At 38.3% G+C, this 23,725-nt stretch overlaps 1 protein-coding gene across 1 annotated transcript; it reads right to left on the reverse strand.

The window, feature by feature from the left end:
• Window positions 1-170: 170 nt before the first annotated feature.
• On the reverse strand, window positions 171-14,157 carry LOC143860453 (formin-like protein 1). Its single transcript, XM_077371113.1, has 4 exons — window positions 12,137-14,157; window positions 11,827-12,032; window positions 6,540-6,784; window positions 171-1,324 (listed from the first exon to the last, which is right to left on the reverse strand). Exons 1-4 carry the CDS (start codon window positions 13,633-13,635, stop codon window positions 506-508), a joined length of 2,769 nt encoding a protein of 922 aa, XP_077227228.1. The 5' UTR covers window positions 13,636-14,157; the 3' UTR covers window positions 171-505.
• Window positions 14,158-23,725: the final 9,568 nt, after the last annotated feature.

Below are 23,725 nucleotides of genomic sequence, written 5' to 3' on the forward strand. Positions count from 1 at the left end.
CTAGAAAAATGAACGATTTGGATCATTGAACAAATGGGGTCCACCTGAACTTTTGGTGACCACTGCATTTCCATGGAAATTACATGCACATTGATGATCCAACGCCTCAAATTCTACGCCATATTAATCCAACCATCACATAATACATACACTTGATTAAGGTTTAGAGATGGAGAGACAAGCAGTACGAATTACTTTCTATTACTGAACAGCACATTGTGAAGATTCCAGTTCTCAGCAAATTTACATGACCCATTCTAGAATCTGGCATTCCTACCTTATTCTCCCACCCATAAGCCCCTCTTCTGTATATATGTAAAGACTGAAACAATTCCAAAATCTTTTACATGGATTTCTATAAGTACAAAAAGATACCTTTAATCAATTAACACCCAGTTCGCCAACCAGAATCCTTCATACTTACGCCCATTGGCGGCGGCGCATCGGTGCTGAAAACCAGCAAAGAGTTCACCTGAAAAAGAAGGCATTGATTGACAACTAAGAGTTAAGGTGACGATGAACTGTCATCATCATCAGAACTGAATGGCTGCCGAGCAAACCGAGGGAATACTGGCAGTGTTGGATTAACTGGCACTGGGAATTGTCGTGCTGAACTGACAATAGTTCGCTCGTTAATCTTCCCAACTTCTTTGCAGACTTGATCAAGAATAGAAAGAAAATCCCTCACCACCATGAAAATCCTAAATGGGTGAGCTTCTTCCTTGGCTGAATTCCCATGGAAGTACTCAGTTATCTCCTTCACTAGAGAAAGGGCAACACTCTCTTGGGCTTGAATCCTTATAATTTCCTCTTCGGCCTTCTTGGAGAACTCCGTCATCGCTTGACAGAATTTTTGTCTGCTTTCTTGTAGATTCCCTGTGTCATTCAATCTCAAGACATCGTTGATTTTGGCGATTCCTCCAGCAAGTTTTGAAACATAGCTGCTAAGTACATCTGAGTCCATTCCAGCAGATTTCTTCACATTTGTCAGTTCGCCACTGAGACCAGCGACAACTTGCAGGCCGAGCTTCCTGAATTCAACGTCATCCCGTAAAGTTGTTTGATGGGTTTTTCCAGTGCCCGAACTCTGGTTGGCGCTGGAGAGACGAGAGCCTTCGGATCTTATGATCTCCTGCACAACAAAATGCAAGAGAGTGGTCTTGCCATCAGTGCCTTTGACATCAACGAGCTTGAGGAGGGTGTCGAGCTTGAAGGCATGTGCATCACCACGGTTGGTTCCAACATTCATTCTGTTTCCCGTCTTGAGCACAGCTTCTAGAAGCTTCATAAACATTCGGCTATTCCTCAGTTCTTCGCAGGCTGCCTGAGAAATATAGAATAGTTAGATGCACAGCTTGAAAGATGACCCGAGTCATCAGAATCCATGACATTAGTCTAGCTTCTTTGCAAAAATGAAAACTACTAGTAGACCAATGTAACAAGGAAATACCATTTATAAAAAAAAATACTCAAGCACGAAGGCCTAATGTGTCTCACATACAGAACAAAGCTATCAAGGAAATAGAAGCAGTTAAGTGGTCCTCATGACCTTGCAAGTCACACACAGAATATAGTCCACCCTTTCTATAGGTGATAGGTCCAATGAATGGGAACAATGACAATACATGGGCGGTCCTATAATTCCCACCAATGAGAGCAAGTGGGACTTAAGTTTGCAAGGATAACCAATCCTTTTACTTCAAGATAAGTCTTTATCCTTGTTTTGGGATATGCCCTTATACTAATAGGGATGAATCGATGAAGAATGGGATGACCTGAAGGTTATGACGGGAAAAAAATTTCCAGCATCCTTTCATCGATGCAGTAATTCAAGGCCCATCCATGACATCAGTAGCTTTGTAGACAAACAGCACTAATGAAATGTGGTGAACAATTTTGTTCGAAACATCATCTGAAGTTTTTTCAGGCAGACAGATCCATGCATTATCTAGATTAATATTCTACTACTGTAGATATACTTGTCTATATCTTATACTTTTATAATATAATATATACATAAATAATCTTATAGCATTTGCTAAATTCCAGGGTCACCAGTGCCATGTTTGGGCTAGAACATATCCATTTCTAAGCTAAATAAGATGCATACCTTCTATAAAATGACAAAATAGAGCTAATGCCTCCCTAGTCGCTCTATTAGGAAGATGGGATCAGTTGCAGTTTAAGCTTCTTTTTTCTTTTTCTTTTTGAAAGGTAACAATTTTATTAAAAACTGCATGCAAGTTACATCGTCCGGGGACAAGATGTCCCTCCAATGTTGACACCATGTCACCAGCTCTACAACCCGAAACTAGTATTTCTACTATTCCCCTAGATACATCTCACCTATGCTGAGGTTGCTCCAACTAGATATGTTACAGCAAACCACAACACAAAAAGGAACTCGGTAGTGAGCAGCAACAAATCCTTATCTCTCCGAAACCTGATCGCGCTGAATGTGAAACATGATCGTGCTGAATGCATTGGTCATATCATCTACCACACCCCTGGGGAGAGCCAGCTGAACCAGGGCCGCTACAAACTGATCCCAATGGTTTGCTCTAGGCTTTCTTAAATCATCGAATGAAAGACTACGGGGTTGGACTACATGTACCCGGACCACCGACCGAGCAACCTTTCGTAACCACTCTTCCTAGTTTGTGCTAAGATACTAATCAACCATCTGAGGTCTTGACTGTGGCAATCTCAGGATGTTAACTTCGTACGACTTTCTGCATTCCAAAAGCTTTTACTCACCAGCAGACACTAGAAGACTTCGAGCCTCAGGCCACTCCACTGTCCATCGTCTTAAACCTCCCTCTCCCTTCTATATCTCTGGTGTACCCGTGACCAGCATCAGTCCCTCCTTTTCCACCCATCCTTTGCAAGTTTATCAACTAGCTCATGTTGTGACTTTCTCATGCGCTAAAGTTGAGGCACAATTTTTTATTTATTTTTGAATGGTAAGTTGAGGCCCAATTTTCTTAACTAAATTCCTGATTTCTGTAACAATGTTGGCAATCTTCTGCTGTCCAACAATCTTATTGCTTGACCATGCTATTACGTTAGTTGAGTCTCCTTCTATGATTAAAGGACAAAGCTTTGCATTAGCATACCATGTTAGGCCCCATAGGAAAGCTTTTGCCTCTGCTTCATTGGAGTCACACTCTCCTGCTGGACCTGAGAAAGACATCACCGTTCTGCCACTTGAATCACGAATAATGCCCCCCATTTCCTGCCGGCCCTTGGTAGAGAATTTCTCGTTGAACTGATGCATAGGAATATTATTTGGACCTTTTAAGAAATGTCGACCTCATCCAAAAATGATTGGGACTTTTTATGGAAATCAGTCCTCAGACTTGTAAGGTAGCCATATTGTGCTTTGATCCCTCACCTCCAAATTGCATTTTCCTTTCGGTAGTTCAAGCACACAGATTTCAGATTTCTGCAGCCTTCTCTCCAAGCAATTTCTAGAAGTTTCTCATTGTGTGCCTTCAGTGGACACATTCAAGGTTTTCTTCATCCCAATTCCCAAATGTAAGCTCAGCACTAATTTGATGCATTAGACTCTAAATCACAATCACTTGAGAGCAAGAAACCCTATTTATACTAGGTGGTTTTTGAAGACCAAGTACTACTACGGTTTCCAACTTCTCTAGGAAATCCAGTAACCCAATCTCCTCTAGGTAATTTTCTAGCATCATTCATTTCACAGACCCCGGAAGGAACTCATGACTGTAGTTCAACTCCAAAGCGCAGAAAGACACCTAGGATAAAAGGGTCCGATGCAGATATTGCCCAACATATAATCCCATGACAGATTTTCTATAGTACAAAGTTCCAGGGAAGGTTTGATTGTTTTATTCTTTTTTTTAATGGCAATAAAATCAAGCTTGATTGTCTTATTCATGTTTACAGCTTTCTCCTCATTCCCAAAATGCCCTTGAGCAATTAACAAATTTCAAGCGCTGATTTGTCAAACAACACTTCATTTATCATAATTATGAGAAAATAATGTCATTATCTATTGTACTGATCAGAACACTCCATTTTATTCTTTTTCGGATATTAACTTAGACAAGTACATGCCCTGGTGTTAAATACAGAACAATGACAGCTGAAGAAGAAAATGACACTAGAAACATTTATATGACAGTTTTCAAATAAAAGTGAGCGTACTCGGTCGAGTAGATAAGCTTATCTACTTGGTCGGCTAAAAACAGTGGAGGCCCACATTTTTTGGATGATCCAAACCATTCATTTGAAAGGTCCTTTTACCTAGATAGGGTGTCCACAAAAAATCAGCCCCATTGGATCATCCTAACCCATCCAACAGTGGAGGGGAAAATAGGCAGATTTGTGGACAACTTCGTCTGTCCATTTTTCCCCATTTTCCCTCCACATTTGGATGGGTTAGGATGATCCTATGGATCTGATATTTTGTGAACACCCTATGTAGGTAAGGGCCTTTAAAATGAATGGTTTGGATCACCCAAACAATGTCGGCCCCCACTGTTTTTAGCTTGACCGAGTAGAGAAGCTTATCTACTGGACCGAGTAAAGCAACACACACAGATATATATATGTGTGTGTGTGTTGATTTTCACATATAAATGTATGAAATCAATAACAAGACAAACAGAAAAAGATTAAAACTATAGAAATTGTAAGCAGTTCCATACAATAAACAAACAGAGAAACGATATCCACACTCTTATTTTTATAATGGCAGTCCCTGCTTTGCTAAACACAACTCTAATTGGCTGTTAATAAATTTTTAAACTGTTAACAGCCTTTGACAACATGTATGTTGCCATTATAAAAACAAGTGTGATATCATTTTCCGTAAATAGATAAAAGGTTTTGCTCAAATATCTATGTCAATTAATGGCAATCGTTGTAAAAAAGTTTACAGAATTAAGACATGTTATTACACTATAAATTGATTTGTAGGATCAATAACACATGCACGTGCATGTATTAATAAAAAAAATAATAAATAACACATGCACATGCACGCTAGATCCTAACAAAGCCTGAAGTACTCATGCTAGATCCTTTTATTATTACATAAGATGCGACACATTACACTATTCGGCCTCCTTAATGGAAAATAACAAAGGAATTATTCCTACTCAAACAAATTATGTCCCAATAGTGATTTAAACCAAACAGCGGATAACTAAGCCAATCTGATGAGTTGGGTTTTAGCCCTACTTGTGACTATAAGTCATAACAGACCATAAATTAAAAGAAAATATAATTTAAACTACACATTGTGTTATTTATATTAGTTTACATATAACAAATGCAATTGATTAATTCAGTATTCCACATAGGCTTCTATTAGTTTTTCACCAGTTTCTTTTACAAATTGATTGATTAAATTTGAGATTGATAATAACAAAAGCTTGCTACATAGTATTAGAAACGTATCCCCGCTAGTCCCTGCCTTTGCCAGGGCTCCTAAAACTTAATTTTGATGGTTTGACTTTTGAGTATTAGGAACCACAGCCCCACTGCTTTTGGGGGCTTCTCTGTGGAGCCGATGATGAGGTTAAGTGGGCTTTCTCTAATATGGTTCGCATAGTCAGATTCTAACAAGGCTGAAATTCTTGCTCTTTTGCATGGCATGCGGGTCGTTGATCAAGCCCTTCTTGAATCTTTGATATTTGAGGGAGACTCCTGCAATGTTATCAGATGGATAAAGCATCAGAATGATATTCTGTGATGTTTCTCCGATGAGATTAAGGAGATCTGGCTATGAACAATGGTCATATGGTCTCTTTGCATCATGTTTATCACTCACCTCGGTTGAGGGTCTTGCTTTTTTTGTTTAATGAATTTCACCATTTGGGAAAGAAAAAAAAAAAGCATCCCCATATCCTAGTTTTGAGGATCCTTACCCACTTGCACGAAGGCATATTGGATCCTTGCCAAACCTGTATCCTAAGATTTCGGGGTTTAAACTATTCACATAGCTGATCCCTTACGACATTGGATATTTGTACTGTGTCCAGGAAAATAAGATATATCATAACAGAGTAACATTAAAAAAAGGGGAGTGATAAATCGACCCCTGTATCCTAAGATTTCGGGGTTTACACTATTCACATAGCTGATCCCTTATGACATTGGATATTTATACAGTGTCCAGGAAAATAATATATATCATAACAGAGTAACATTAAAAAAAGGGGAGTGATTAATCGACCCCCATAGAGGGCAGTGCTGAGAGACAGAGAGAGAGGTCGATTTATCACTGCCCTAAAAAAATAGAAAATAAAATTATCTTGAAATTGACAACTTATGTCATAAAACTAAAAAATGCCTATGTGCCATGATATATAAAGGTGGTATGATAAATAAGCCTATAAAATGATCTCTATCGGATTAGGGTCATGTTGCCATACATTAAGATATATCAGCTAAGCATGAGGAAGTTTTCTTCAAAATCAACTGGGGTTTTTCAGGGAACACAAACAACAATAGCATGTAGGATTAATGAAAGAGAAAAACACAGTGGAGAGTAAACTTACCTCTAGAGTTTCGAATGACTTTCTGAGATACTTTATCTCCGAATCAAAATTGGCTATATAAAGCATTGCATCGACACGCTTAAATGCAAAAGGAATATCAAGAACTGCCTTGAGAAATCTCTCAGCTGGGCCGAGCTTGAAGGGAGAGTCATCTTTGTACTCTTTCAATTTGAGTTCTTCCTCTTTAGTCGGAGCCATTTTCAGTAATGTTTCCAAAAGCTCAGTGCCCAAGCTATCAATATTACCTGTTCGCAACACCAACCATTTAACGTGTCACTGAAACAGAAAATGCCAAAACATGCAGGAAAGAAACATAGAAAGAGCAGTAAACAAAACATAAAGAACACCATGCCTAGTCTTACTAAAACAACATTTACTTGTTTGCAGGAGACAGAGAACAGTTGATTTACTAAAAATATGAAATGATTTAGGCAAAAAAAAAAAAGCTTCTTTGGTAACAACAGCCTTTTGGTGCACGAAAATGTCAAAGGACACCAAAATCCCATGGAAAATGTTAAAAAACTTGTTGGTTTAAAGGGAAAAAAGATACAGATGGTGAATCTCTCAGATTCTATGGGTATCGTTCTTGACACTAGCAATTCAACATCAACCATTGAATAATCAAAAACTATAATTTGGAAACGCTATGTGTGCATAAATGCATGCAATTCTAGATAAAAGGAAAAATAAAGACCAATCAAACAGCCTGGAGAGGTTTGGGTTCAAACAAGTAACAGCTTTGCTTGGCTGAAGAATACTGGCTTTCTGGAGCCAAAGGCTTAACTTTGGGATAATTTGAAAGAGCTAAAAGGGACCTGAGGTCAATGACTCAATGGGACTAGCAAATCTAAGAAATAAACCAGAAAGGAAAAGGCCAGAAAAAAAATTCATGGCGCCAGAGAACTGGGTTCCGATAGGAAATGCCAAAGGTGATGACGTTATGCAAAGAAACCAACTGCTACGAATCTACACATTCTGATTAGAAAGAGGCGAGCCCTTATATCTTGCAACTAAGCATGGGCTCGCCAGAGTAAGGGACTATTAGGATTGGTTGGCAACAATAAGGTAGAGATATCTCTTGCAGAGTAAATGTCAATTCTTGCTTATTGAGGTCATCTCGCTGAAAAATGGAAGCCTAAACTTCATGGATACTAAAACAATTCCCAACCTAGCTGCTGGTTTTTTCCCATGGTATCTACATTAGGAATAAATCCCAAGGATTGCATAAGAGTGGTGTGTGAGGTTCACTTGCCAAGAAATCTTCCACTTTTAACAACCATGGCCACAAATTAAATGGGGCAATAAAATGTGCAGTTCAACTAATTTATGACTAATGTATGCCCCAAACATGGTATGGAATAATCCGCACTGGGATATGGAAAGGACAGAACGTAACATGGGAGGTTCCTTGGTACCAGGAATCTACATCCAAGGTGTGGCTCTGGCTCCAAAATCCTGTTGTTCCTTCCTAAACTCTTCTTACTAATGCAACTGATGACAATTGACAACTACCATGAAGACAGAGACATACTATAACTCAAATAATTTTGTAAAATTGAAGGCTGTAATTTCCAAGTCTTGATATTCTAAGTTTCTCTGAGTAAAATCTCTAAACTCAACTCATGAACAAGTAAATTTTCATATTCCATTAATAAAAATACAGATTTGAATTTTGTAATATTATGTTGTATGGACTTACATATTAAATTTTGTAATATTATATTGTATGGAATTATGGATCTCTCCTTATGCTCTGTTTGGTTCTCTTTTTTTGAGAAAAATAGCAGGGAATGTAATTCTACTAATTCGCCGAAGGGTGTTTGGTAGGGAATTTAAAGAAATTGGGGAGTTTGACCGCCGGGGATGTCGGGCGCTTGTCGGTGACGTAGAACCCTCAAAATTCGCTGGATGAATTTCTCCGAATCGAAGAAAAAAGGGGAGAAATTCTCAGGAAAATTCGCTGGTGCTTTGTTTGGATGCCGGTAGATGTTGGGAGAATTTGGAGAAGAAGTCAAAGGAAGATTAAAAGCAAATCAAAAGGGAATTAGTCAACGGGGAGATTGAGAGCAAATCTCCCAGACATTGCTTGGTTGGGTTAGGAGATTTTTTTTGGGAAATGTTATCAGCACTACTGTATTTTGATGAGGGCACTGTCACTTTATTAAAAGTACAATATGGCCCGCACCATTGGATGATCCAAACCGTCCATTAGATGGGCCATAGCCTAAATAGGTTGTGCCCCAAAAATTATTTCCATAGGTTGATCTTAACCGTCCAATCTATAGAGGGTTAGGATCAACCCTCTAACATTCAGATCGGAGGGTTAGGATCAACTTACGGAAATGATTTTTGGGGCACAACCTACATGGGTTGTGGCCCATCTAATGGACGGTTTGGATCATCCTATGGTGCAGTCCATACCGTACTTTCAACAAGAATTTGCTAGCCACCTTCCCCTTTTTTCTTCGATTCGGAGAAATTCATCCAGCGAATTTTGAGGGTTCCACGTCACCGACAAGCGCCCGACATCCCCGGCAGTCAAATTCCCCAATTTCTTTAAATTCCCTACCAAACACCCTTCGACGAATTAGTAGAATTACATTCCCTGCTATTTTTCTCAAAAAAAGTGAACCAAACATAGCATGGATGAATTTCTCCGAATCGAAGAAAAAAGGGGAGAAATTCTCAGGCAAATTTAAATTTTCCATAATTGTCATAATTTTATAACTTTCACTGTAGTTTTTTTCGTAATTGTCATATGTTAGTACCACATATTCGTATTTTTTTTGTAATTTTCCTACTTTGTTTCTATTTTTCGGTAATTTTTCATTTAAAACTTAGCACTTCTATGACAAATCTATAAATCGTAATGATTACTATTTTTTCCATTTTATGCTTTTGCTAGCCACCTTTGCACCCATGTGCCACAAGCCGAGCAAGTGGCCTCGGCGAAGGTGGCTAGCAAATTCCTGTAAAAAGAAAAAAGGAAAATGTTCTCAGCACTACTGTATTTTGATGAGGGCACTCTTACTTTATTAAAAGTACGGTATGGACTGCACCATAGGATGATCCAAACCGTCCATTAGATGGGCCACAACCCATGTAGGTTGTGCACCAAAAATCATTTCCGTAAGTTGATCCTAACCTACCATTCAAAAAAAAAAAAAAAAAAAAAAAGTTGATCCTAACCCTCCGAGGGTTAGGATCCTAACCCTCTATAGATTGGACGGTTAGGCTCAACCTATGGAAATAATTTTTGGGGCACAACCTATTTAGGCTTTGGCCCATCTAATGGACGGTTTAGATCATCCAATGGTGCGGGCCATACTATACTTTTAATAAAGTGAGTGCCCTCATCAAAATACAGTAGTGCTGATAACATTTCCCAAAAAAAATCTCCTAACCCAACCAAACAACGTCTGGGAGATTTGCTTTCAATCTCCCCGTTGACTGATTCCCTTTTGATTTGCTTTTAATCTCCCTTTGACTTCTTCTTCTCCAAATCCTCCCACATCTACCGGCAACAGAGCATTAAGGTTCTTACTCGCTAAAGTCTTCAAGTAAGTCAAGAGCTGTTGATTCTCTGCTCCCACACCTGAATCTGCTCCTGCTTGTGCTCCAGCTTTAATAAAAAATTTAAACATTTTAATATTATCTTATATGGACATCTCCTTAAGGTTCCTATTTGCTATAACTGTTTAAGAACCATTGCTTCTCTGCTCCTGCACCTGAATCTGTCCCTAATTGCTATGATTTATTTTTGCACAGGACACAGAGTTGATTTCACTGACAGCTTGAAACGTCACCAAATTGTACTAATAATGGTTCAAAATTTATTAGCGAGTATCAACTGAATATCAGTAGTTCGTAAAAGCATTTAATTATCTTCTAGTCAATCTCACTTCCTAAACTCCTAGTCAATCTACCTTCCCAACATCCAGTAGATTCTGATAGACACCATCCATTCCTTTCCTTCCTTTGCATTGTTAATGGATCCAATTTGCAAATTTCCAATAGTTTCCCACCTCTTCAATGGTGTTTCAATGTTTCCATTAGTGACTTGGCACTGAACCTTCACTTCAATTCAACAATTTATGTTAATGGATCCAACTTGCAAATTTCCAATAGTTTCCCACCTCTTCAATGGTGTTTCAATGCTCCCGTTAGTGACTTGGCACTGAACCTTCCCAAACTCCTAGTCAATCTCACTTCCCAACATCCAGTAGATCCTGATAGACACCATGCATTCCTTTCCCTCCTTCACTTCAATTCATTGAATGTAGAACTCCCTTTTCTTTGAAATAAGTGGAACAGGCATCAGTCTGGAATGCCTTTCAGAACCAGGTACAAGTCAAAAGGTAAAATACAATTTATTTTACACAAAAAGCAGCATGCCCTCCATGAGGGATCCTGAAATGGTCCCCCAACCCTTCCTATTGGAGCATATAATGGGACCTATGACAAACAATGAGGAGGCCCCGGATCATGTCAGGCAGGTCCCATTAGATCCAATGTGAAGGAAGAGGACTGAACCCCTTCTGCAGATATGTTTTCATTTAAGCCTTGATATGGAAGTCTTTTCAAATTTAAGTTCCTCTGGAAATCAAGCATAACTTAGAACCCTCTGACTACAATTCACTAGAAAGAGAAGCATGATAAAAAAAAAGATACAAGTTCTTGAAGAATCCCCTTGTAAATCTCCTATTTGGTAACATTTTCCCAATCTAAGAGACATGGACATGTATCACTGTCAGTATAAATGTGAACCCAACATGTGAAACACCTGAACAGTCATGATAATTATTAGATGATATATTGAATAAATAAAGGTTTGGCGACAATAGTCATGTCAAAGTGTATCCAACACTGATCAGAGCCAATATTTTTTCTGAAATAGTGAAGTTCCATTATTTTTATTTTTATTTTTATTTTGAAAATGAAGTGAAGTTCCATTATTACATAAATATTACACTTTTTTTAATGAAACTTTTATTACATGTTTCAAACCAAAGAGTCATCATTTTGATGGAAGCCAAATTGAGACCATCCAGACCAAAATCAACTCAATTGAACTCAAGGCCATACCTTCGAGGGATCAAAGGCAAGCCAAAGATCCATCTACCTAAATCATCACTATTGAATTTGTTGATGAGAACTCAGATTCAGTAACAATTCAATAATCAAGAAACATAAATTTCATGCTGGCATTGAGTGGTCGAAACCAGACTAATTCCCTGCAAGCAAGATATAAAATTGTTGAATTGGCCCTGACAAGTAAAATTCTCACCTTCTAAAAGGGCTTCACAGACTTCCTCTTTAGTCACATTCAGTGCTCTCAGCAAAATTGCAATGTTTTGGGACTTCTTCGGATCAAGCACTCTATTCTCTTGATTCGGTGAAGGTAGAACCTGCCGCCTGGTCGTGGTAGTATCCTTTGGCGTGGAGTTAGAAGGATTGCAAACAAACAATGTCTCAATCATCTCCTCGTTCAATCTGCAATAAGTCAATTCTACAAACTGATGACGAGAAATAGAACATACCCAACAAGAACCAAAAATTCCAAAACACAATCCAAAAGAAAAGGAGAGTACACATACTGGAAAGAGCTCGATTTCAACTGGTCCCACACCATTGCCCGGTCAGAGCTGGCCCGGACCTTATCCCAATGCAATGGCTTCAGCTTTAGTGGCGGAGTATCCTCATTTTTCTCCAGTGAATCCACATTCTCTTGAAATTTGGTGAGAGAAACTGATGTTTGATTCATCAGATCAACAGTTCTCGTGGGAGTGACAAGAACAGGTGGCCTAGACATCGGTTGGCGAGTCTGCGTTGGACGAACTGCACTTTCCCAATATCCTGCAGGCGGTGGAGGTGGCGGCCGTGGCGGTGGGTTCGAAAACGGGTTTCGCCCAAAATTCAAAATTGTAGCTTGAGGTTGCCTAATTTGACCAGAAATGTCCTGTTTTTTCTCCAAATCTCTCACAGGAGGCGACGAAGGAGGGGAAGGCAAAGGGGGTTTTCTCTTTGGAGGAGATGGTGTCATAGCCCGTGGAGGCGGGGGCGGGGGAGGAGGTGGAGGGGGCAAGAAACTAACATCAATGGCAATGCTAGGTCTCAAATTAGGAGATTTTGTTTGGGATCTATTAGGGCTCAAATTGGAAGATTTGATTTGGGGTCTATTAGGACTCAAACTAACAGCCGGCGAAGGGCTGTTAGAAGGCAATGATGGAGTAGGGGAGGCCGAATTCGAAGATGGGTAGGACGGCGTCCTAGAATTCGAACTCCCACTGATCAATCTCTCAACCGCCACCGGAAAAACCCTCCTAGAGCTCGATCCAGTGCCCGCAGGACTCTCCTTCCCCCCCAACGAACCCCTTGGAGAGTAGAACTCTTCTTCCTCAGATGAACCCACCTCACCCGGCTCGGCATTTTCGTAATTTCTTCGAAATTGCCGAGCCAAGGGCGGGAGCGGGTGGAGCTCAGGCGAACCCAACTTCCGATACGGCGAGCTCGCGCTCCCATTACCAGAACCCTGATTTAGGTCACCTTCTACAACTCTAGAATTTACTAAAGTACCCAAATAGAGAAATTCAGAACTAGTACTAGGGATGCCTACCTTGTTGTTATCAGGGCGGCCATTCGCCGGAAAAAGGCGATGACTGTCCGATCTGGAGCTTTTATCGATGAGATTCCGGCGCCGGCGAAGGAAAAACCCAAATCCGGCGAATGCGAGGAGGGCGATTAAGAGAATGGGGAGGAGGATGGAGAGGATGAGTTTGGGGGAAGTGGGTTTTTTGGATTGAGCTTGGTGGGGAAAATGGAGAGAGGAGACATTGGCTGGGAAGGTAGAGAGAGGGGTTTGAGGAGGAGGAGGAGGGGGAGAAGGGTAAAATGGGAAGAAAGGAGGGGTATTTGTGGAAGATGGGAATTTGGGTTGTGAAGAGGAAGATGGGGATTGTGTTGGGGGTAAAGAGTCTAGAGGGAAGAAGGGTTGATGAAGGATTCTACGGTTGTGAAATGGGAGAGGGGTGTAGGTTAAGGAGTAGGGTGTGTAGGATAAGAAAAGGATGAGGATGAGGAAGAGGAAGAATGGCATTGTGAAGTATGACTGTATGAGAGAGAGGGAGAGAGGGACAGAGAGAGAGAAAGAGAGAGAGAGAGAGAGAGAGAGAGAGAGAGAGAGGGGAGAGATGTGGATGAGAGTGTGGAGAGGAATTGATTCTAGACAAGTTGTGGTTCATACTAGGAAAGATTGAAATTAGAAAGTTGGTGGTAAAAAGGTATTAAAATGTTGGACATGTTTTTGAAGGTAGAGAGAGAAATGGTGTATTTTTGTTTTTGATGGGAGTAGAGTGTTTTAGGGGAAATGGGTTGTCTTGGAGTTGTATCAAAGAATTTTTTTAGTATTTTGGAGGAGAATATGGAGGAAATACAGATGGGCTTTTGTAGTTTGATTATATTATTTTAATGGAGATCTAGTATAGGAAGAAAAGAGGAAATGGGGTTGGGTCTATGATTTGGATTATTTTTTTAAAGGAGTGAGTTGGAGAATAAGAAGAATTCATGGTGTGGAAGAAAGCCAAAAACAGACAGATGTTTCTGCAAATGGAGAGAGAGAGAGAGAGAGAGAGAGTTCAAAACATTGAATTGATTGGGGTAAAATCTAAAACCATTGTGTGAGAAAGAGACTTGGAAAAGAGGGTGTAAGCTTTAGAGGGACGTGTGAAAGGAGCTAAAAATCTGATAAAACTCTGACTATGTTGAGACAAAAAATGGGGTTTTTCTACTTTTTGTAGGTGTAGAGTCACCGGAAAATGAGTCACTGCTTTGTACTTGAACAGGGTTTGAGATGGATTGTTTAAATCGCCGAGTTTTATGCATATATAGCCGTTCTTTTTGGTGACTGATATTGGCAATTCATATTCTGATAATGGCACTACTCACTTTGTATTGAACTTTTGTAGTTAGCCTTACACGGCCTTCACTCAAGATGCTATCAACATCTATCTAAAAGGTGTAAATAAAGTGAGCAGTGCAAATATCAAAATAGGGTTGTGCGGATATCGGTCCCTTGTCTTCTGTTTTTTCCTTCAATGATTCAGACATGTGAATAGAAGAAAATGCAATTGGGTCCCTTGCCCATATTGTTAGGCTTTATGGGGTATAACCCAACTCAGCCACAAGAAAAATCAACACATTAGTGACATAATCATTCATTACTAGAAGTTTATAATTCTTAATATAGTATTATTGTGCCATCTGTAAGGGAGATGATGGAGCATTTCAGATCTTCCTCACATCTTGATGTTAGAATATATCAGATCTCACCAGATTTGACCCTTGGATCATCAAGGTCTTAGATTAGGCAACTAGACTGTATGTCTGTATGTGAGTTAAACTAGATTAGGGTCATCTCCTTTCTTACTTAATCTCTTTCTATGTTTATCTCTTAATTCTTCTATATAAGCATTGATTAGAGCTCATTGTAAAGAACCCATGATTAATGAAATATAGTCCTCATCACTTAAGTACTAAATTTAATGATTTAATTTCTTAAAAAGTAAATGATATCCGCACCCTCAGATTGCATATACATTTAGTCTTAGTCTTGATGCGCACAGATGTTTTTGTGTGTGGGGAGTGGGTGGCAAGACAATCCATAATGACAGAGTATATCCCTTTATTTTAAAATTTTCTAATTAGATGTTGAAGGTTGCCAGTTAAAATTCCCAACAGGCAAAAAATATGTTTAATAAAGTGAAAAGTATTATTGCAAAAAATGATGGATTTGACATTTGATCGATGTTTTTAAAAATTGATTTGTTAAGCAAATTTTCAAGAGGACATGTATATGTAGAAAATCATACGATTAATTCAACCACACCCTCACATTAGAAATAGGTTCCCACTAAATTTATAGGAAATGAGGGTAGATGAGAAATTCGCACCCACTGTAGGATTGTTCGCACCGCTTGAATGTGAATTGACGTCAAAAAACGTTAATGGTGCATTTGGAATGCCGGAATCGGAAATCGGTATGGGTATCCGACTCCAATAATCGCTCTTCCGGTGTTTGGATTGGCTTGGGTATTGTAATGGGAAACAAAACTGACCTCCCATCAGAAATAACGATGGAATATTTTGCGTTATTTGATACCCGCCCAAGGGGGTGGTATTTACGGAGTTGCAGTGATGGAAGTTGTAACTTTTCTGTAGGTTATTATTCAAAATATTGTTTTTATTAATGTTAATTGAATGGAACTTTGTTCCTTTATAAGCTAGAGATTGCAGAAACAGTTCTATAGCTAAACATAATCACATATTCTCCAAAGTACTTGATTAGCTAGCATAATCACAGAATATGCTAGTGTCTGGATTCTCCTAAGCAACCCTCTAGAAAAGTTTTTGAATAAACACTTGAATATAATTTTCTACAGGGCAAAATCTTGTGGAAGTACTCTTCAAAATGCTTCAATGATGAAACTGAAGAAAGCAATGCCCACCACTACATGATCAACTCCTTAAGCACTAAACCTCTGTTTTGAGAGTCTTCCATCCATCCATGGAATAAACCCAATTCACCAAACAAAAGAATGTTTAGGGTGGGATTATAGCATCTGGTTATAGTGTGGGACTATAGCAACTGGTTACATTGTGTCGGACAGCCTGTCCCCTGTTTTTTATGTTTTTCAGTCCTGTTTTTTTTATATTTTTCAGTTTTTTTGTATATTTAGTTATGTATGACAAATTATTGCATGCATTGCCATAGTTGCTATCGAGGTTTAAAATTTCGGTTTCGGTACCGGTTTCGGACCTTGAAATTTCAAATTTTCGACCGAAATAAATGACCATTTCGGTTTTGTGTGGTTTCGGTGTCGGTCTCCACCGAAATCCGAAATTTCTGTCGAAATTTAAAACCATGGTTGCTATATGTGATTGCATTGCACAATTGCAATTTAAGTGGTTGAATTGTGCTATTTATTTATTTATCCACTAAGTTGTGGCCTACCACATAAAAGATTTAGATTAATCAATAGGGTAGCAGCAAAACTAATTTGTGATTTTATTGCGTAACGTGTATTTGTATAATTTTCTTATAGATAGCGTAGCAGCAAAACAAGTATTATTGGTGGAGATTGTATGAAATTTTTATTGAAAATTTCATTCCATTCCGACATTGGTTTAGACAGTACCAAACATTAGAACTGGAATCATGATTGATTCCCGAGAAAAATTCCAGTGCTTACACAAACACTAGAATGAAATGGTTATTCCGTTTACAGAGGGAATTTGGAATTGGATTCTAATGCGATACCCATACTGATTCCCGATTCCGGCAATCCAAACGCACCCTAAAAGTCTACTCACGTTACAGTTCTTTTCCACATCAAAAAGCGCTAAAGTGGGTGCAATAATCCTAGTGGTGCGAATTTATCTCCTCCCTTCATATATAGCATTCAGGTCAATTTCATGTTGAGTGATCTGAGGATTGTAAAATCTCAAGCAAACGTTAGTGTATTGAGATGAATATGAACAAACGCTAAACTTGTAGTGATCTCTCATGTACGTTTCACACCATTAAACTAACTTTGTAACCATTAACAAACGCTAAACTGTCAAAATATGTTTTTTATTCAAAAATATTAAGATGAATATGAATATTTTCTCATATAAATCAATTGAACTTGTAGGAGTTGAATCATAAATGGTAAGATTATTACATAACATGTAGAGAATGATTACTTGTTTCGTAGATAAGAAGGTTTCAAATTATTGTTTTACATGAAAACTTTTTTGCCTGCTAAATGATTTTTTCCAAAGGTTGGTAATACCCATGTGATATCGATAAGATTTGAATCATTCATCCAATTGGGCTCCACTCCACGAGGATAACAAGGTGGGATTTATTTTATGGATATGGTCGCCAATTCTAGCGAAATGATAAATCCGCCCCTTTTCTTTACATGGGACAGCCAACTCCAGTGTACGTGGCAATCAGGGCCGCTGAGACCTTTCCACGTGGGGTAAATCATAACCTCTGCAGTCATAGCTACACCAGAGGTGGCTGTCCCAAGTGAAAAAAAGGGCGGATATATCACTTCCCCAATTCTAATGGTTTATTCAAGACAAAATTGTCCAAGAATTACATATCTAAGGATTCCTTTCTCCGAGAACAGGCCCACTATCAGAGATGCTTAAGCTTTAAGGGCCGTTTGGATACACAGATATTAGAATCTTGGATTTCACAATAAAAGCAGTGTAAAATTATGTATCGTACAACGGAAGTAGGTTGTAGATATGGGGGAAATAGGTTGCAGCTGAAGGATTTAAATAAGAAATCCATGTTTTAGAAATCTCTCCCCTATCTGGAGATTTCTAAAACTTGGAAACAAGGTCGATCTCCTACTATTTGCAACCTACAACCTAGAATTTTACACTCCTTCCATTGCGAAATCCAAGATTCTAAACGACCCCTTAATAATTGTGGCTGTCCAATGATGTGACCAATCAACGATCAAAAATACATCTCACAAGTGGGCCCAATCAAAGTGCCCTACTAGATGTCACCCATGGATGCAACTATCTTCCCTCTTCTTTGCCATTTTCAACTAGTACAACCTTTTTAGGGCTGGATGGCGATTAATCGCCGATTCTGATAAACCACACGAAAACTTTACACGGACGGAGACCTCAAAGTAAATAGGTAAAATGGAGGAGCCATCTCGCTATCACTGTCGCCCCCACGCCACGTCATCATCTTCAAATTCTGAACGTTGATTGACCAAATTACCCCTTATGTCTTTTTGTTGAAAAAGAGAAACAAAAAGCGTGGACATATAAAAACGATACCCGCACTCATTTTTGGGGGAGAGGAATAATATTTCCACCCTTTTTCCCAGCATTTCCACTCCTTTTTGTTTGTCCTTTCATGAAAGGGATGGAAATCTTAGAAAAGGGTTGGGATAAGAATTTCCATGTAGGGGATTTAGTGGATTTTAATAGATAATTATAAAAGGGAGCTGCTATGTCCGCTCCACTTTCAGACTAATCCACTCCAGCTTGGAGTGGATTGGCCTAAAAGTGGAGTGGAAATATCTAAAGCATAGGGGAGTTGATATTTCCGCTCCCCTTTTAGACTAATCAACTCTTGATGTAAAATTAAGAGAGTAGTGCCGTTATAAAAAAAAGACTGGATACAAATTGCACTGTAATTCATTTTAAAAGATAAAAATCTCCATTACCCATGGAGAAAAAACACCTCATACATAACATAATGACATTTTTCAATAGAAGAAGATAGGATCATTAGATATTTTGTTTCTAATCAATTAAAAAAAGAAGATGATAAATGTAGTATTTAGCACTGATCTTCAGTTATTATCATTTGATGAGATTGTTTCACCTCCATCGCGACTATGTGTGTCGCCCAAAATTCAGCTTTTTACCTTTTTGTGAAGGCTGAGATTAAAAAACATGGTTTATAATAATACGATTAATCTAGGACCTTTACAAAAATTGAAAATAAGCCACGAGGTACGTAGGTGAAAAAACCTCAAATTTCATAATGTAAATTACATTTGAAAAATAAAGGGCTCATTGGCCTTCAACTTATACTGTTACTCATTTCTTAACTAGCAATTTGAAAGACATCCATAAGACAATTGAGATCATTGGACAAATCCTAGTTGAAATGATCATGAAGTTCCAAATAATCTTTCGTAAAATGGGCGTAAAACATATTCTATGCCCATTTTTCCACTTATAAGAGTGGGTATAAAATTTGTTTTACGCCCATTTTAGTTGAAAAATCAGGCTCTGTTTTCAGGAATTTTGTAGATAAGTTTGGAAAGGAAAAATATTTCTAAGCATAAGTTGAATCAACCCTATTCAATTTCTATTTAGAGGGACCTTCAAATTATGATGACGTCCCTATGGGTTAACAATAATTATTTCACTTTCCTATAAACCGAGAAAAAATAATTTTGAAAGGGAAATGATTTCTGCCGTCCAATGTTTTGATAAACAGGCGCTCCAATTTTTATCGTATAGTATTTAAAGGGCTGTCAGAGGAATATTACGGTTTTCAAAAGGCTCTTAAAGACCTAAATACTACACGACAAACAAGTGGAGCGTATGTTTATCAAAACAATGGAGCGCTGGAATCATTCCCCTATTGAAATTCTCTGGGGAAATGGGAAATGAGACAAGGTGAGTGGCAATATCATTTTGCATATATGAAATTCAAGGAAGGGACATTTTAGTCATTTTACATGAAACATATACCCCAACGTTCGATCCAGCTGTCGGACAGCCTCCCTCGGCTCTCGCGTTAAAAACCCGTTGAAAAAAAAAAGTGGAGGAGAAAATAAAAAAGACAAAAAAGGTGTCGGTGAGCGAACGTGGTAACAGAGAAAAGTAGAGAATTATTCTCATCTTTTTTATTCTCCCACCAATGCCTTTCTCCTTTTTTCCCCACCTTAGATTTTCAAAAAAAAAAGCAAAAAAAAGGGTTAATTATAAGGGAAATGATTTTTTCGCCCCTCTGTGGGATAGTACACCCCCACTTTAACGTGATTTGCCGTCAAAAGGCGTTAAAAGTCTGCCCACAATTAGGGGTGGCAATGGTTCGGTTTTGGTTCAGTTCGAACCCCAAACCGAACCGAACCGAAATTTGAAACGGTTTGGTTTTACCAAACCGAAACCGAATTTTCGGTTCAGTTCCGCCAATTTTGCCACCCCTTACTCATAATCATTGGAAATATTCGGACCGAAATGTGAATCGGTTACGGAATTTTCAGTTCGGTTTCGGCTGGGTTCCGGTTCGGTTCGGCCAATTTTGCCACGCCTACCCACAATTCACGTTACAAGTGGAGTGTATTATCCTACATGGGAGCGGAAAAAACCATCTCAAGTATAAACCTTAAAATGGTAAAAAAAATTTCTTTCTATGAGTCATTGTAGTGGGTCCCACTTGTTTTTAAGGTGTCCTTTTCAGTCGATCTTTAGAGAACCGAGGAAAGAGAGATCCATCCATTCATTATTCATTCCCCCTCCAATCTGACACACTCGCCGGATACGACGGCACGCTGACCAATGTCCGGCCATTGTCTTCACTTATTCCGGCGAGTCAGAGATGCGGCAATCACGGGACTAAAGAATCACTAATCGTACGGTCCGATGTCCATGACGTCCACGCGTTTTTCTTACCTTTCACATTGCTTTTTTTTTTTTTTTTTTTGTAGGTAACTTGCTTTTCTTTTTTGTTTACATGAAGAGAGTCAAAAGAAGCTTTTTAATCGTTTTGATAGCGGCACCCCCCGGGGGGCCCACGCCAATTGGTGGCCCACCTGATTTCTCTCTAAAATCGAGTCAATATAAGGTCTGTTCGTTTGAGATTGTGACCGCTTTGTGGGCCTCCAACAGATTAATTTTGAGTCCAACAATCGGTTTGGGGCGCACAGTAGTCACAATCTCAAACGATCATGTTCTTTAGGCCCTGTTCGTTTGAGATTGTGACAACCGATTGTATGGCCCCTAGATGATTATTGTGACAACCTAGATGGCCCCTAGATGATTAATTGATTCAAAATTAAGGTAATTTTGGCTCCAATAATCGGCTGGGGGCTCACAATCGGTGGTTATAATATCAAACGAATAGGGCCTTAGGCCCTATAGGTCCTATCCAGTTTAAGATTAATTTTGAGACCAACAATCGGTTTGGGGCCCACAATCCTGCAATTGGTAATCACAATCTCAAACGATCAGGTTCTTTAGGCCCTATCCGTTTAATGTTATGAAAACCATTTTGTAAGTGCTAAACTGATTATCGGTAGTCACACTCTCAAATTTAAAAGTAATTTTGAGTCCAATAATCGGTTTGACACTCACTCACAATCGGTAGTCACCATCTCAAACGAACAGGGCCTACGAGAAGTGTATCTCATGGGCCCACCGTGGATGCATTGCATGCCATTATGGCAGAATTACTCACATCCAAAGCAGAATCCATAGATTCAATGGTTAGAGTTGTCTTTTTTTTAATGGTTAGAATTGTCCAATTGGTATATATATATATATATATATATATATATATATATATATAATTAAATTAGATTATGTATTAACAAACATTAAATCAAATAATAAAAAAATATTTTTTCTTCATCAAACAATAGATCTCAGCTCAATGCATCTTAGACTAATGCGAAAAACCCTTGTTTTCTTTAATCTTGATAAATTTATCAACTAGAAGAGCCCAATTGAAAGGAATATCAGAAACATAAAGCAAAAGAATCAAATAGAGTAACCAAAGCATGATAGGAGAAATACATGCTTTGAATTTTTTGTGAAACAACCAATTACTCCAAAAGCTTAAGCCGTAGGAGAAGGTGTTATTTAATTTTTTTATACTAAACACTCCTCCTCTCACATCTGGCCCCACCTTTTAGGGTTGGCCTCCACGTGGCACATGTGGCCCCTCTTTTGGGTTGGCCATTACATGTTGATTTTTTTTTAATATCAAGGAGCTTTGAACCCAGCTCTGATACCATGTGAAACATCCAATTACTAAAAAAGCTTAAGCACTTGGAGAAGGTGATATTTAATCTTTTACACTTTAACATTTTCTCGAAAGTTTTTTTTTTTTTTTTTGAAAAATTTAATAAAAAAAGTTTCAAAATTTTGAGTTTTATAATTTGGGATTTGCTAGGGACCATCGCAGAAGGCATTTTGCGGTGCATCTGTTGCATGAGAGAGCAAACACAGTCTCAGATTTTGTCTTATTAGTTTAAATTCATTGAGGTGGTGCTCTCTCATGCAACAGATGCTCCGCAAAATGCCTTTTGCGATGGTCCCTAGCAAATCTCTTATAACTTTTATTGAAAATAACATCAACACTAAGTTTATAAAAAAAACATATATTGTTAAAGGAAAAAACGCGAAGTTTTGCTAACTTAGATGCAAACACACACCATGTCAAGTTGCTCCTATTTGCTGAAGAGTAAAAGCAAAGAAAATTATCCCATAAAATCCTATCACATTGGCAAATTAATCACTTTTTAGAAAAAAAATCTTGATTATTGGAGTCATTAGTGCATCATAAAATTGTATTGTACAAGTTATATTTCTTTAGTATTCTTATTTTAAATATAAAAAAATGGTGTATCCATGTTGTATTTAACTGATAAAATAATAATGCATGTGATGAAAATTTACATCTTAGGTCCTTCACTGACTAACACATGCACTAGTTGATGATATTTCGCTTAAGAAATGATATTTATACCCCTTCTTTTGATATTGACACTACTCAAAATTATTGTAGTAATCTTCTCGTTAGGTCACCCATCCTTCCATAAAATTTTCGAATTCGGCCATTCAATGAGGAGGACTTACTTCTACCCATAAGTAAAGAGAGTCTTCCATGATTTTAAAATGCTTGAATATTCAATACCCAACTGACTTTTTTTCCTTAACTTTTTAATTAGAGAATTGGGAAGAAAAGTATCGTTATTTAATAATTTTTAATGAAGAACATGAGAATTTATAAAGGCTTAAAAATGCACCCAAAACAAAGATAAAATAATAAATTCAATTAATTAAATATTTATCTTTGTTTATTTCATGCCAACAACCTCAAACACGCAACTCATTTTCATGGACCATTGTCTCTCTATTTAATTGATGCAGCTAACATGAAATAATAATAATATTCCATGGAATATTTGTGGGGCCATTTGTGAGAGATTGGTCAGAAATGGAGAGATTTGAGAGGGGTAGGAGGAGGAGTGAGGGGAGCAAGAAGAGCTCTTAAAAACCAGGAAAATATAAAACCAATTCTCTGTCCTTCCTTCTCTCCTCCTTTCACACAGTTGTGACTCTTCTTTCTATGTTCTTAAATAAAACTGATTATTTTTTTCTTCTTAGGCCATGTTTGGTCACCATGAAAAAAATATTCCATGGGATATTTGTGGGGCCAGTTGCTAAGTCCCTCTCTCCTTCCTGCTCAGCCCTTCTCACACAAGTGGACCTACCAATATTCCATAAAATAATTTTTCATGATTACCAAACACAGCTGAAGAGCGTACGTCGAGACCTTTTTGTCCATGATGAACAATCTATACCATTTTTCTTCTACATATAAGTACGTTAATAAAATATATAATGATGAATTGATGAATCGCGGG

The sequence above is a fragment of the Tasmannia lanceolata genome, unplaced genomic scaffold (genome assembly GCF_043159265.1).
Source record: "Tasmannia lanceolata isolate RefF3 unplaced genomic scaffold, GAP_Taslan_0.1 ptg000037l, whole genome shotgun sequence".
Lineage (NCBI taxonomy): Eukaryota > Viridiplantae > Streptophyta > Magnoliopsida > Canellales > Winteraceae > Tasmannia > Tasmannia lanceolata.